The sequence below is a fragment of the Drosophila eugracilis genome, unplaced genomic scaffold (assembly GCF_018153835.1).
Source record: "Drosophila eugracilis isolate 14026-0451.02 unplaced genomic scaffold, ASM1815383v1 contig_75, whole genome shotgun sequence".
Classification (NCBI taxonomy): Eukaryota; Metazoa; Arthropoda; class Insecta; order Diptera; family Drosophilidae; genus Drosophila; species Drosophila eugracilis.
Window position 1 is genome coordinate 1,700,924 of NW_024573645.1, and position 13,799 is coordinate 1,714,722.

At 37.3% G+C, this 13,799-nt stretch overlaps 9 protein-coding genes across 12 annotated transcripts; 4 read left to right on the forward strand and 5 right to left on the reverse strand.

Moving 5' to 3' along the window:
- Positions 1-26: 26 nt before the first annotated feature.
- LOC108111599 lies at positions 27-1,170 on the reverse strand. 2 transcript variants are annotated; one of them, XM_017221121.2, is made up of 3 exons: positions 970-1,170; positions 753-904; positions 27-342 (listed from the first exon to the last, which is right to left on the reverse strand). In XM_017221121.2, the coding sequence occupies exons 1-3, from the start codon at positions 1,139-1,141 to the stop codon at positions 286-288; spliced, it is 381 nt and encodes a 126-aa protein (XP_017076610.2). In that variant the 5' UTR covers positions 1,142-1,170; the 3' UTR covers positions 27-285. The 2 variants fall into 2 exon arrangements, with proteins under 2 accessions (XP_017076610.2, XP_017076611.2); XM_017221122.2 differs by lacking the exon at positions 27-342 and adding an exon at positions 537-689 and having other exon boundaries at positions 752-904; positions 970-1,169.
- On the forward strand, positions 244-11,103 carry LOC108111598 (salivary glue protein Sgs-5). 2 transcript variants are annotated; one of them, XM_017221120.2, is made up of 4 exons: positions 244-343; positions 10,153-10,495; positions 10,562-10,741; positions 10,800-11,103. In XM_017221120.2, the coding sequence occupies exons 2-4, from the start codon at positions 10,270-10,272 to the stop codon at positions 10,835-10,837; spliced, it is 444 nt and encodes a 147-aa protein (XP_017076609.1). In that variant the 5' UTR covers positions 244-343; positions 10,153-10,269; the 3' UTR covers positions 10,838-11,103. The 2 variants fall into 2 exon arrangements, with proteins under 2 accessions (XP_017076609.1, XP_017076608.1); XM_017221119.2 differs by lacking the exons at positions 10,153-10,495; positions 10,562-10,741; positions 10,800-11,103 and adding exons at positions 9,385-9,654; positions 9,706-9,885; positions 9,957-10,057 and having other exon boundaries at positions 251-343.
- On the reverse strand, positions 1,788-2,975 carry LOC108111592 (lysosomal aspartic protease). The gene has a single exon (XM_017221113.2). The coding sequence runs from the start codon at positions 2,973-2,975 to the stop codon at positions 1,788-1,790; it is 1,188 nt and encodes a 395-aa protein (XP_017076602.1).
- On the reverse strand, positions 3,469-4,677 carry LOC108111593 (aspartic proteinase A3). The gene has a single exon (XM_017221114.2). It carries the CDS (start codon positions 4,675-4,677, stop codon positions 3,541-3,543), a length of 1,137 nt encoding a protein of 378 aa, XP_017076603.2. The 3' UTR covers positions 3,469-3,540.
- Positions 4,995-6,484, reverse strand: LOC108111591 (lysosomal aspartic protease). The gene is given in 2 exon segments (XM_017221112.2): positions 4,995-5,342; positions 5,344-6,484. Coding segments are annotated over 2 exon segments (1,404 nt in total). The 5' UTR covers positions 6,478-6,484; the 3' UTR covers positions 4,995-5,072.
- LOC108111602 lies at positions 6,901-7,331 on the reverse strand. The gene is given in 2 exon segments (XM_017221126.1): positions 6,901-7,067; positions 7,133-7,331. Coding segments are annotated over 2 exon segments (318 nt in total). The 3' UTR covers positions 6,901-6,948.
- Positions 7,625-8,313, forward strand: LOC108111596. The gene has a single exon (XM_017221118.2). The coding sequence runs from the start codon at positions 7,766-7,768 to the stop codon at positions 8,240-8,242; it is 477 nt and encodes a 158-aa protein (XP_017076607.1). The 5' UTR covers positions 7,625-7,765; the 3' UTR covers positions 8,243-8,313.
- Positions 11,104-11,621: 518 nt separating the features above from the next.
- Positions 11,622-12,043, forward strand: LOC108111601. The gene is made up of 2 exons (XM_017221125.1): positions 11,622-11,811; positions 11,887-12,043. Exons 1-2 carry the CDS (start codon positions 11,622-11,624, stop codon positions 11,943-11,945), a joined length of 249 nt encoding a protein of 82 aa, XP_017076614.1. The 3' UTR covers positions 11,946-12,043.
- A 4-nt stretch (positions 12,044-12,047) lies between these two features.
- LOC108111600 lies at positions 12,048-13,028 on the forward strand. 2 transcript variants are annotated; one of them, XM_017221124.1, is made up of 3 exons: positions 12,048-12,220; positions 12,276-12,407; positions 12,629-13,028. In XM_017221124.1, exons 1-3 carry the CDS (start codon positions 12,124-12,126, stop codon positions 12,697-12,699), a joined length of 300 nt encoding a protein of 99 aa, XP_017076613.1. In that variant the 5' UTR covers positions 12,048-12,123; the 3' UTR covers positions 12,700-13,028. The 2 variants fall into 2 exon arrangements, with proteins under 2 accessions (XP_017076613.1, XP_041675492.1); XM_041819558.1 differs by lacking the exon at positions 12,629-13,028 and adding an exon at positions 12,462-12,514.
- Positions 13,029-13,799: the final 771 nt, after the last annotated feature.

Below are 13,799 nucleotides of genomic sequence, written 5' to 3' on the forward strand. Positions count from 1 at the left end.
TAATTGTTAATTAAAATCTTCTAAAACAATTATTTTCATTCACGTTTTAAGCTTTGATTTACATATTTTTGCTTCTTAAAATGCTGTAAAATGAATATACGAGTAGGCTATAGGTGAATATAAATGCCTTCGTTATACTAGCTCTCTTCAGTGAGACAACTGTGACCACGCTTCTCACATTCATTACTAAGTTTCTTGGACCTTGCACCTATAAGTAGTATTTGTGGGTTGGTAGACAAACGTTGGCGAAGTGCTTATCACACACCCATTTTTTAATGGTCAACGCTATAATAAATTCTTAGTAAACCACGTAGGAGGGGATCCCCGCTTGCGAATTCCACTGGTAAGTAAAGACAAAACATGTTTGTTTTGATTTTATTATAAAAATGTGGGAAAAATATCGAGATCAAAGGTTCTCCCTGAACACACTTGAACCTTGAAGCAATCATGATGATATTTTCATATTATCATAATATTTTTAGAATATTTCGGTAATATTTTAGTAAGTTATTTATTTATTAGGAAAGTGGCTGGCATTCGAAAATATTTATATACTTTATTATGCAAAAAATCTGATTCGTTGCTTACGTCTTAAACTATCATTAAGAAGAAAAAGTTATTGTTTTTAGAACTCGTAAGGCCCACAGTTTATTATTTCCAACATTTATTCATTTTGGCTTAAACAAAAGCTGAAAAGTTTTAAACTTTATTAATAAATCTTTTAATGTAAATATTCCTCATTTTCACTTACTTTCTCCTGTCAAACAGCTGTGGGCTTGCTTATTGCACTCATTGCTGAAGTTTCTGACCTGCCCCTTATAAATTCCACTTGTGGGTTGGTAAACAGCTGCACAAATAGTCGCACAATTCTGCTGGCAATCAAACTGTGTTGTAACAGTCAACTCTGTATAAATTTATTAAATAAATAAATTAAAATACTTCGGATTACTTGATTGAAATAAGACGAACCAGAATTTTTGCACTTTGCCTGTTCAAAGTAGCATTGATTGCGGAAGACACTGCAAAAGGGCCCAACAGCCCAAACGACATCCTCCGTATCGGGACAGGTTTCCGGGCAACTGGCACTAACTTGGCTTAAAGCCAAACACAACAGCATACCCAAAGATACTAAAGATTTCATCTTGAATATATTTCTTTAACTGACCAGCTGCATAGCTTGATAGCTCTTTTATATTAGGAGGTAGAGAAGTGTTTCTAGGGACTGCGAGATTTTTATCAAAACAAATAATAAGCTATACGTCACAAACTGGCTAGTTGGGGGACTTTTTCATAATATTGTTGAAGGTGATTTACACGTAAGAGATACATTTGAAATGATAGCCATAAGAATACCCAATACTAGAAAACACGCATCCAACAAATACAAATAATAAAATCAAAACCCAATTCTCTTTAAAAACTAAAATTTGAAATTTGAAATTTGAATAATTTTTCTAGTAAATAACTTTATAAAAAGACATTTATAAATAATTGTACACATAAAAACATTAAATTATATAATTATATTAAAAAAAAGCAGAAATACCTTTCCTCCAGGCAATAGCTTAGGTAATCTATATATTATATATTCAATGGGCTCGCCGAACCTGAACGCGAGTCGGTCAGCTGTTTTTTTCCACAAACGGGTTTCAGTTTGTTCTCTCTCTTAAACCAACTCTCGTGATTTCTCTCCAGCCCCACGTTTTATGTCCAAGTTGTGTCATTAAATAGAACAGATGTTTGTTGCTAAATAGAAACGAAACTATGTACAAAACGTGCTGTTTAGGCTAAGCTGCTGGAGCAAATCCAATCCTCCGATGGCCCACATCGAAGGCAGTATAATATCGACCGATGAAGACATCTCCCAGAATCCAGAACTCCGCCTCCATTAGGGTAAAAGCGGATAGACATATCACCGATCCATCGTCATTCATTGCACGCATTATATAATCCTGGGGCTGCAAGCCAAATCTTTTACCTCCAATGATGAACACTATTTCGGGTAACTTATCAATCTCCGAGCAGTTCAAAAGATATTCATTATTGGTTGTGGGCAAGCCACCAAGAAGAGTATTAATAATCAAGTATTCCCTTGGAGGAGCTGCTAGGAGAGATGTACCAGTATCAGCAATAGCCTGACGATGCTGGCTGATTAGTGTACCGCCCATTTCTATACCATCCAATGGGAACTGCCAATAGCCAGCATGAGTGAGTGGTACGTAGGTTAGGGATCCTGAGAACTTTGTGGCATCCACACCACCGAAGAGGAGCTCACCACCCATTCTTTCACTCCCATTACGTTTGAGATAGAACGAGAACACACACTGATCAACCAAGTTCTGATCACACATACTCTCAAACAATGGCTTAATCTTCTCTTCGGCAATAGCTCGAAAGCCCAGTCCTACGATCCCCGCGAAATTGGTATCCACAAATGTTGAGCCCGGTTCATGCATTGCCATGCCAAAAGTTTGATTCTGGACCACCAGTTGGCCAATGGTGACCGTATCCCGAGCCAATCTTCCCGATAGACTGCCAGTACCATAGGCTATGGCAAATCTCCGACCATCCGGGACAAAAGTACTCGAGGCACTAGAATTATAACGATGATGATGCTGACAGGCCAAGTTCTTCGAAGAGCAATCCGCACTTGGCACCCATATATTGGCAGAACCAGTATCAAAAAGCATATTGAAGGGCTGACCCGGTGATCCAATGCTAATGGGTCCAGCGTACTCCAGATTCAATCGGTTATCCAATGTTTCTGTGGCTCCACTATTCCTTGACGTAATCTCCTGTCCACCAACCACATTATACTTGGCCAGAAGCGATGATCTACCCGCACGATGTTGACGACGACTGGCCATGAATGAGGCCTGAAATTGCATGGGAATGCGTATCAGTTGGCCTGGCGATTGTGGCCAAAACAGGCACAAGACCAACAAGGACAACCATAGCCAATGGAGGCAGTGCATCGTAGTTGACCAAACGAAATTGTACCGATCCGAACCGTTTGTAAATTCCCTTCCGACTAATTGCCAGAGATTCTGGCCGCGATTGTTTTATAGCACCTGCAAATGGAGCATTTTAATGGCCAAATTCGTCTGGCATTCAAATGGAATTGGCAATGTGGTGGTTGAACGCACTTCAATGTTTGCGTAAATAGAGATAAATAGGGCGAGTGCATTTAATTGAATAAACAAAGCAATTGCCAATTACCAAATTAAATTGTGCGAACAGTGGTCTATACTTTTATACCGATATACTTTTTGGGCAAACAATCATAAGCTGGAAACTTCTCTGCTGAAATGATATACCATCATTAGAAATTATGCTGACCGTTATGATACTTTTTATAATTTAAAATAAATAGTTTTAGTTAAAAAATATTACTTTTATTACAGTTTGTACATTTGACTTAAATATCAACTACATAAGAATGCTTGGAATAAACTTTTGTCTTGGCATTCAACTTTTATTAACTTTCTCCTGCATAGAAGTTAACCAATATCAAATTCAAAATTAGGTCACTGTATTTATTTATTTACTGACGACTTCGCTTTGCCGTGTAGCCAATCCAATTCTCTTAGCTGTGGCATCATAAACCGTATAATACCTACCCAGAAAGATATCGCCCAGAACCCAAAAGCGTCTTCTAATGGGAGCAATGCCCAGCACACAGACCTTTTTAAGATCCAATGTCAACTCAATGAGATAATCGCTTGGTGTCAGGGGAAATACCTTGCCACCGATTAGAATATTGATATCAGGCAGAGTTCTAATCGTACAAGGCATCACATAATAGCCACTTTTCAGTTCAACCGACAAGGTTTTAACCAGATTATCATAAGTTTCTTGGGGCATGAGGACCAGCGATGTGCCCGTGTCCAATATAGCACTACTCTGTGCTCCAATTTGTTTAGTTCCCACAGAAGTTTTGGTTATTTCAATCTTCCAAGTATTCATTTGGCTGATCGGCACATAATGCAGTTTTCCTTCAAATTTGGTTTTGTCATAGCCACCGAAGAGTATCTCACCGCCAGGGATATCTTTTGGATGTCGACTGAGATAAACGGAGAATATGCATTCCTCAATTAAGCGTTTACCGCAAAGGAGTTCCAAAAATGGTGTGGTCTTAGGCCAAGCTAAGCTACCCAGCCCTAAACCCACAAGTCCATCAAATATCACTGAATTGAAGGCAAATTGTTGAAGGAATAGGCTTTCGCCGAAGATGAGGTCGGGTAGGTCTACTCCAGCAAAGTGCAGTGTGTCCTGTGATAGATAACCAAGTACTTTTCCTGATCCATATCGCAGGGTAAAGTTACGTCCATCAGGAACATAGCTACTAGATCCAGACGAGTTATATCTCCGGTGACTCTGACAAGCTAAATTACTGTATGGACAGTTGACAGAGGGTAACCATGTGTTGGATGATCCTGTGTCAAAAAGCACACTGAAGTTTTGCCTTGGAGTCCCCATGGAAATGGTTCCGTAATATTCCACATTATCGCGGGTCTGCAGAGCCAGATTAAATGGGCTCCCTTTAGATGAATTTCTACCGAAGAAGAGCTCACTTCCATTGAACTTTTTCCTGACATACAGAGGTACTTTTAGTACTTTTCTAGTGGAAAAAACTAAACTAGTAACCAAGAGCAAAGAAAATAGAACGCGAAGCATCGTCAATGAGTTTACTTAGAGCACTGAACAAGGTTCCTCTCCGATACTTGCATTACTTTAGAAATTGTGCTCATGTAACTTTGGCAGCTGTTTATGGTAATTAAAAGGGCAAATAGGTAGGTCAAAATATTTTTAGTCAATACATTGTTAAATATTTATAATTTAAATATATTTGTTTTGCTAAGAATCAACGGTATAAGCTTAAACATTTTACACTAAACTTAAAACAAAGCAAGTTTGATTTACATTTTAAGACAAAAATTGTATTTCAAGAATCTCAAAAAATTAATATTTTACAAATTTTTTTAAAATTGCCAAATATTAAGTTAAATTTAATGATTCTTTATCTAAGATCAACTTTGTTAAATACACATTTTAAAGTAGTAGATATAAACCTAAGTGGCATATGTCGTGGCAGCGAAACCGATCCGATTTTTGGCCATGTCGAAGTCAACGCAAGAATGTCTTATGAAGGCATCACCCAAGATCATTGGTTCATCTCGCACTTCCACCATCGCCAATATGCAGACTGTCTTGCCCTTATTGGTCTTCACCTTCAACTTCATCTTGTTTCCCTTGAGAACGATCTTCGTGCCCCCGATGACGTAGGTGACGTCGGATATTTTCTTAGAACACTTCATCCAGCACTCTCCGCTAGAGGTTTTTAGTGCAACCGATGAGCTTGGTTACACTATTGTAGATTCTTGCTGGAGCTGTGATCAGGGAGGTTCCAGAATCCACAATAGCTTGCACTGAACCGCTTACTTTAGTACTACCCACATACAAACCCTGTAGAGTAAACTGCCAGTAACCTTTTTTGGTCACCGGAGTGTAGGTATAGCTATTCGATCCACTGTAAGCACTGGTATTAGAGCTACCGAAAAAGATGGCACCACCACGCGTGGAACTGCCACCGCCCTTCATGCAAATGGCGAACTGACAACTGGTGATCACCTTCTCGGAGCACATATTCTGCACCAAGGTCTTGACATTATCCACGGATATGGATCTATAGCCCAGACCCAGAATACCATCAAAGTTAGCTTGTACAAAAGTTTTTCCCGGTTCCTTGGTGGTCATCGCAAAAGTCTGATTGGTAACAGTTAGACCAGCTATTTTCACTGTATCCTTGGCCAGAACTCCTGCCACACTACCCGATCCATAGGTAATGGCAAAGGCCTTTCCATTTTTCACATATGTACTAGACTTTGCCGGATGATAGCGATTATGGTTCTTGCAGGCCTTGCTCTTGCAGTGTGGTCCTGGCACCCAGATATTTGAACTGCCAGTATCTGGCAGTACGGTAAACTTCTGGCCGCCAATTTTCATTTTACACGTGTATTCCATATTGGCCGTATTTGTAAGTTTCTCAGATCCAGTGGTCTTGGCAAAACTGAAACCATACCGAGTGGCCAAGAAGGACTTCTCAGTTCGTATATTGTCGGTTGTTCTAACGAAATTCTGTTGGAAGTCCAGTGGTAGATAGGCATAACTAGAACCACTGCTTGCGTTTGACTTGGCTTTGGTCTTAGCGTTGGTCTTATTCTTACGACCAGTCTTCTTGGCCAGGTTACGTCTTCTCCTTCTGTTTTTCTTGGCAGCATTTAGTCCTCGTTTCTTGATATTCTTTGATCTGGCAGCCAGTCTGTTTCCTTGGCGGGCATTACTACGAAGATTCCTTTGGTTGTGTCTAGCTGCCAAGGATCTTGATCTGACGTTTTTATCTCTCCTTTGTCTAGCCTCTGTCAAAATGACAAAAAGGCAAATTAATGCACACAAAACTAAAACTCTGCAGCGCATTTTGAGACTTCTGGTTAGGAAGCTTAGAAGTAACTAACCCTCGCAATACAGGCTTTATGGGTTTTATAGAACTCAACTTACCCCGAAATTTGTTAGTCAAGGTCACTGGGGAAAACAGCTGTGACATTGTTTAAATTTCCTTAAAAAGCGTTAGATATTAAGTAAATAGCAACTCATAAAGAGCAGATCACATGGAAGTTGGACCTAAAATTAGATCACAATTTGTTTATTCGGAATATAAGTTGGCTAATACCGGATATAGCCACCTATTAAACAAAAACAACACAGATTTTTGTGAAACTAACACTTTTCCTACCACCTTAAAACTGACTGAGAAGAACATATTAACAACAACTAAAAACCTAAAACCCACACAAATATTTATAAGAAATCCATTTCAATGTAGAACAACAATTTGGCCAAAACATATTTTATTTTCCGCAAGGCGTCTATTTGGTAAGTAAATTAACGTCATAACTGAGTGAGTAAATTAAACTTGTGTACTTGCGAAATTATATTTTTAGTTCAGCGAAATTGAGTGCATATGGGAGAAGTTTCTACACATTTTTCCAAGGGCGTGTCGCACCAACCTGTAAGGTCATAGAAATTCTATAAGAACAGGTGCCTGAAAAGGTATAATATAGATATGACTTACTTATTCTATGACGACAAGAGCTGATACCCATTCTACAACTGTTGCCAAATTCACATCGCACTAATTTTCCGTTTATTAAAGTTTCGCCGCAGACCGGTTGGTAAACGGCAGGACAAACATCAGGGCAACCCTGCCTGGTCTGTGCCTTAATCTGAACTGACACAAAAAACAGACACAAAATCACGATAAACAACTTCATTTTTGGCGAAAAGTGAGATTTATTCTGAGTGATTAGTGACAGCCCGTTGAGCTTTTATAGGCCGAGAGATGAGCTGGTTCTGAGTAAATGCAGCTGTTAAAAAGGCATTCAAATTTTATAGCCTTTAGGTTTTTTTTATTGAACAGAGTTCAACTGCTTTTTTTCGGGAATCATCGATCAATTGCCTATGAAGTCCGAAAAATATTCCACACCCACCGATCATATTGCAAAACTGGTTAACCGCTTTAACCTTCACTCAGACTTGGATCACTTAAAATGGTTGTGAAGTCCAAATGGAAAACGTGCTGGCCAGTTTAACAATTATATGTTTGAATTTCAATTTACAGCGATCATTTTCCACCACAAATCGATTCGTTTCGGCCACCACTTGAACTCCCTAAAGAGATCAAAGCAGCTCCAATTGAAAGTCGGTCATGCCTGCTGCGTGGGTGTGGATGATCTTGGCGGTCATGAATCTGACACTAGGTCAATCCATTAGTGATTATCTCGATAAGGAAGAATCCGAAGAAAGCCCAGAAATTCATATGAAAACAAAACCGAATTCGAGAAGAGGTTCGTGTAAAAAATGCTACCCATATTTATATCCAAAAAGCAAGTACTACGTGCTGCCCAAGAGAACTGGTGAAAGAAGGCCTCACAATGTTGTATTTATTCTGAAGGATCAAAAAACGGGAAAACCCGTCAAAGTGGCCTTTAAACATGGCCTTAAAAATGATAGAAACATTCGTATTTTGAAGGGATTCAATAACTCCTATCAGCCATGCCGGGCTAAGCCTGGTAGATGTGTATATCGGCTATTTAATCGGAAAACTTTTCGCACTTACAAAGTGGACTTCAAGACGGGGTTTAAGAATCGAAGGCGAGTATCTGTATTAAAGTTAATACCGTGAATGTAACGGCTTACTAAAAGCAATCACTAACTTCGAACACTGTAATAAAATAAAAGTAGTTTTAAAAGCCATGTTATTACAATAATTTTTTAAATAAAAAAGGAGACTGAAAACTAAACATGAAAAACTGATTATAAAGAACTTTTCTAATATTTAAGAAACTCTAATTAGCTAATATTATATTAATTAATTGTTGTTTTTCACCTTTAAATTTTTATGTTGCAAAATAAAAAAAAACTTTCTCAGTGCCAAAGTGAGGCGAAAATAATGGCAGTCGCTCGGTGCTCCCAACACTCAGAGCTCCCATTCACTTGGCTGCGACCTGTCGACTGTCATGTCTTTTCGGCCGGTCCAGGCCAAAACGAAGTTGGCCGACGGGTGGGCGTTGAAGTTGGCCAACGAGATACGCATGCGGTGTCGCCAAGCTGACAGAGCCAAAGATTTATTACTTAAGGGGTTCAAACATTTGCTTGCTGGACTCTTTTTTTCGGCCGAATTAATACACCTTCAAGAGACAAAGTCAATCAGAAAGCGAAAAATTGCGCGTGCGTAGTTTTTACTTTCGAATTGAAAGCTAAAACCGGAAACCCGCAGAGGCAATGACTTTCAAAAACCAAAGACGATTATGGCAATCAAAGAAGATGAGCTCTCTCGGACCTTTTGATTTATATTTTGTACAAGAAACATGACCAATAGATGTCAAGCCTTTCAAAACCCATTTGAGTCAGTGGAAAATTGCAATTTTCTAGTTTTACAAATCATTCTCGTATAAAAATACTAAGAGTAGTTATTTAATTTACAGAACTTATCAATGCAGCTCGCATTTCTTTTGATTTTTAGTTTAACATTGCTAATATTATTAAAAGAAACAAAAGAAACTCTTTTGTCTTTAAGTAAAAAATGTGGTAAAAATATGGTTATTTCTCCAAGGAGCCGCTGCCGCAAGTTAAGTTTTATTATTATTATTTATTTGCAGCAATTTTATATATATTTTTTCGTACTTTTTCACTTTTTTGTTGTATTTTATTCAATACAACAGATCGCATAACAAATAACTCCCAGCTGTTTATATATTAATATAATTGTCAAAGATCGAGTTCAAAACAACTGTGCGTGATGAGTTAATCTTTATAAATATATAGGAGTCCAGCGGAAAGCGATTCAGTCACCTGCATTCCTCATTTTCAACATGTACGTCAAGCTCTCGTTATTTTTCGTATTATTTGGTGGATTTATTCAACTAAACGAAGCCCAGACAACAAATTGTTCCAATACGTGTATGTTACGTGCTAGATGCAATCCCTACTATAAGGATCTGGTCTGGACTGTAGTAGATCGGGTTTGTCGCGTTTTTCAAAACGGTTGCATTTTCGGCAATGAAAACTGCATGAGAGCGAATCAATGCCTGCCACGTAAGTTATTCTACTATTTAAACTTGAATTATAATAATATGATCCTTCCAGCCATGGTTGCCACTACTAGGGAGAAGTGTATGGAATCTTGTCCAAGGATGTGTTCTCGAGGAGCACCTCCAGTGTGCGGATGGTTTCCCTATACAGACAGCAATGGAAACACCGGTGGTAGGTTTAAAACCTTCCGAAGTCGTTGCCTCCTTGATCTCTATGCATGTCGTAATGCTGAAGGTGAGTCTATATTATAAACTTTATTTTAGTTCTCACGTTAATATTATGTATTTTTAATTTTTTGCTTGCAGCCTATGTCAACGAACCTCAAATTGGACCATGCACCTCAGAATCATAATTATAAAAATATTGTAATAGATCCATGCTTACAATAAAATCAGATTAAAACATACAACATTTTAATAATTAAAAAAAAATACAGATACCTATAACTACAGAACTTCAATTTAAGAATGTTTACCCTTAACAAATATTTTTATTTCACAGAATATTTAAATGCCAACACCTGTTTACACAAAAACTTGATTTCTCAGTTGGGAGTTCATTATCTGAAGCCACCGACTATATAATCTGGCACTTGTCTGAGGATTAATTATTATAATAATGGATGTTTTTAAGCTTTCACTTTTCGTGGCTCTGTTTTGTGGGCTCCCCAATCTGAACATTGCTCAAATCAGAGATTGTTCTGGAGCTTGCAACTTACAGTTTCGCTGTGATCCTTATGCCAGAAATCTTGTCTGGACAGTTTCGAATGGTGTTTGTCGAGTTTTCCAAAACTCATGTCAACTAGGATCCCTGAACTGTCAACGGGAAAATCAGTGCTTGCAACGTGAGTAAAAGAATTTAATGGGGTCTTAATAAACGAAAGAGTTTAATAAATTTGAAATCCTTTTAGCTCTTGTTCCCATAACTCAAGATAAGTGCATGATCCATTGCCCAAGTATATGCCCTAATGGTGGACCACAAGTTTGTGCCTTTTTCGCTTACTTGGACATTAATGGTGCTAGAAGGGATCGTCAAATGACCTTACCTAATCGGTGCCATTTGGACCATTATGCCTGCAAAAATTCTGATGGTATATATAGTATTTTACATTAATTATAATTTTTGATTATTATGTTTGTATATTTCAGCACATATTGGTGATCCCTCGATTGGTCCATGTCCTTAAAAAATGATGAAATTGTGATCTTTGAAATACCTTAATATACATTATTCTTCTTTGACAACCTTTAATAATATTTATCATGAGTTATTCAAACACCAATTCTGGTTTATTTTTGAGCTCTCCTATATATAACAGATATCTGTTAAAGGAACACTCAGATATATTTCATTATTATTACTGGTACCTTTAGTTCTCCTTAACTAAAACGGTTTTATTGTGAAATTTGTTGAGATTGGTTCCCACGAGCCGAAGACATAACACTTTCTACGCATCAGATATTTTACATGTTTGAGAAATTCTGGAACCCAGTTAAGTAAAATAAATTCTGTGGTTGATTCTTAACCTTTTCAATTTTAAATGTTATTTACGTAAGCACCTGTTAAATAAGATAAATAAATATATTTTAAAAAGCAGTAAATATTTGTATACCTGTAAAATAGGCAACGACTTTATTTCAACATCACCTTTTATTTTTTTTAAAGATTATAATATTTTGAAAAGCCTAAAAGTGGACTTTTTTCTACGATTGTTTAAATTTATTCCTCCTATATCTTTTATTATATTTTTCATTACTTAATATTTTCTCAAGACTGCAATAGTTAAGAACATATGTGTAAGGCGTAGTTACACGTGCAGAAGAATACAGATCGGCGTTCCATACGAGAAACTTTTGTTTCATTCTGACAATATGGAAATCGAATCGAGTTCATTGGCTGGCCTAAATCTGATCATATATAAAACTTAATTAAGGTGCCAGCTGAAGCAGTTAAATAGCCATCTCCGCAAAATGAAGTTGATCCTACTGATTGTTCTGTTGACTTTTCTGGGAATATCGAAGTCACAGGTCTGCAACCATGATTGCTCAAGGATTGGTATTGATTACCTTTGCGGAAAGACTGTGAGGAATGGCAGGGAAATTCGCTGCACCTACAAAAATCCATGCGAAATGGATCTATATGCCTGCCAGCAACGTGAAGGTGATATATAAACAAGAACATTTCAATGAACTTTCACTTACATTATATACTCAAAATTAAAAATTATTTCATCAGAATGGAAAAAAGAAACAACAGGCCGATGCACACGAAACTCAGAAGAATGCAGACGGTAGGGGGAAAATTACCAGGCGCAGGAGAAGCAGCTGGATATTTTTAAGAAATGTATAAATATTGACACAATTGACAACAAGACATATACAAAATAATATTTTTTGACAGTCTCTGAAAACTTTTGTGGAATAAAATATTAATACAAAATTGGCAAACAGCGCAAAAGGTTGGATAGTAAAAATGCAAATTGTCTGCATATTGGGCAAGAAAGTAGTTCTCATTTGTGTGCTTCTGGGGATCTTAACCACAGTTCAGAGCCAGCTTTTTGCTTCGACGGGTAAGTCAAAGAATGCGTCTTTTGGTGCTTGGGTAAAATATTTTGCCATTTTTAGGTCCCAAGAAGTGCCATGATGTGTGTCCTATGGGCTACCGAGTGGTATGTGCCCTAGACGTCCTAGATGGTTGTCTACGCAGCTTCGCCAGCAGTTGCGTTATGAGAATGTACAACTGCAAGTATCAGAAGGGTAAGTCTAAGATCACAGAATTAAAAATAATAAGACTAATAATAATAATTAAAGACTGCTTTTAAAAAGTAACTTTGATCGATTGTCAAAGCTATGACAAAGGAGAAATATTTCGACTCTTAAAGGGAATACTTGATTGAGTTGTATAAACGTACATAACATTTAATTGATCTCAATTTTTGAATAGTCATTTAGTGGTCCCCTTTTCTTATTCATTTCAGATTATCGGATAGTAGCAGAAAGAGCCTGCGAATTTATAACCAATGACGAGCTGCAAAGGCTGAAAATCTAGCGTCTATTTTCGTAAGCGGTCAGGTAACGAAATGTGTCGCCAGAGGGAGCCAGTTGTATACGGCGCACGCGTCGTATACGCGATGTAAGAACTAAGGAACCGCGTGTGGATGCGAACGGGCAGGATATATACCAGCAGCCACTAATGCTGTATTTATGTGTAACTCTCAACTCTCTAGGCACGCGTCACGTCACCTCCGCAAACGAAAATCGCCAATTTTCCTCTGTTATTTTCCCAGAAAATCCATCCTTTTTGTACGACATTGTTAATGTTTTAAGCCGAAAAAATAAATCAGCAAAAATTTTAGTATAGTAGTGATAAAAGAGTAAGCAACCCGCGTTTTGTGTCAGTGATTACCCCAAGAAGAAAAAAGTTGAAAAAAGAAAAGTCAAAGCAAAGAAGTCGCAAGTGTAAAATTGTTTGGGCAGGCAGTAGCAGCACAAAGGATATAATTCACATATATACGAGTGTTATTCCTGAGCGCTGAAGGCTGAAAAGTTTTCTCGCTTGGCAATTCAATAACAGGTTAGTTTATTGTTTATCCCGAAGTTATTGCTTATTGGCTGGATAAGCGAGAGAATGCATTGCAATGTCAGCAAATTGCGTATCATAAATTATGTATAACAAGCCCATGTGTGTGCTAATTTTAAATGAGTGTGTGTGTGTATGTTGGCCACATTTTGTTGCATACATTTTGGCATTCTTTGTTGTTTACTAAAGTGACCTTAAAAATGGCATGGTCATATGCATATATTGTTAAATCAAGCAAATAATAAATTCTTAAATTAGAAAAATCATACATATTTGTCTTTAAAACAACAATAAGTAAAGATTATTATACAAAAATCTGTATTTATAGTCTGATTTTTGTGAAATGTCTTAACATTGTATACATTGAGGCAAAAACATATGAAAGCTCCAAACTAAAAGCTCTTCGCTGAAGCTTTCTATATATTTTTAAGCTTCCTAAGATGGATAAATTTTGCTAGTGTTTATTTAATCAATACTCATGTTTTTTTATAACAAAAGAATCACCACCCATAAGTTTTTATTTGAGTAAATATATTATTTCCTGCATTAAACTATAAGGACATTAAAAA

Excerpts from the sequence above, each read along its gene's own strand:
- LOC108111601 (XM_017221125.1), top strand. The coding sequence starts at position 11,622 with ATGAAGTTGATCCTACTGATTGTTCTGTTGACTTTTCTGGGAATATCG. Across the intron at positions 11,812-11,886 it reads TGCCTGCCAGCAACGTGAAG|AATGGAAAAAAGAAACAACA; the intron begins GTGATATATAAA and ends TTATTTCATCAG.
- LOC108111598 (XM_017221119.2), top strand. The coding sequence starts at position 9,432 with ATGTACGTCAAGCTCTCGTTATTTTTCGTATTATTTGGTGGATTTATT. Across the intron at positions 9,655-9,705 it reads AGCGAATCAATGCCTGCCAC|CCATGGTTGCCACTACTAGG; the intron begins GTAAGTTATTCT and ends TGATCCTTCCAG. Across the intron at positions 9,886-9,956 it reads TGCATGTCGTAATGCTGAAG|CCTATGTCAACGAACCTCAA; the intron begins GTGAGTCTATAT and ends TTTTGCTTGCAG.
- LOC108111592 (XM_017221113.2), bottom strand. The coding sequence starts at position 2,975 with ATGCACTGCCTCCATTGGCTATGGTTGTCCTTGTTGGTCTTGTGCCTG.
- LOC108111600 (XM_017221124.1), top strand. The coding sequence starts at position 12,124 with ATGCAAATTGTCTGCATATTGGGCAAGAAAGTAGTTCTCATTTGTGTG. Across the intron at positions 12,221-12,275 it reads CCAGCTTTTTGCTTCGACGG|GTCCCAAGAAGTGCCATGAT; the intron begins GTAAGTCAAAGA and ends TGCCATTTTTAG. Across the intron at positions 12,408-12,628 it reads CAACTGCAAGTATCAGAAGG|ATTATCGGATAGTAGCAGAA; the intron begins GTAAGTCTAAGA and ends TATTCATTTCAG.
- LOC108111596 (XM_017221118.2), top strand. The coding sequence starts at position 7,766 with ATGCCTGCTGCGTGGGTGTGGATGATCTTGGCGGTCATGAATCTGACA.
- LOC108111599 (XM_017221121.2), bottom strand. The coding sequence starts at position 1,141 with ATGAAATCTTTAGTATCTTTGGGTATGCTGTTGTGTTTGGCTTTAAGC. Across the intron at positions 905-969 it reads GGCAAAGTGCAAAAATTCTG|AGTTGACTGTTACAACACAG; the intron begins GTTCGTCTTATT and ends AAATTTATACAG. Across the intron at positions 343-752 it reads ACAGCTGTTTGACAGGAGAA|AGTGGAATTCGCAAGCGGGG; the intron begins AGTAAGTGAAAA and ends TCTTTACTTACC.
- LOC108111593 (XM_017221114.2), bottom strand. The coding sequence starts at position 4,677 with ATGCTTCGCGTTCTATTTTCTTTGCTCTTGGTTACTAGTTTAGTTTTT.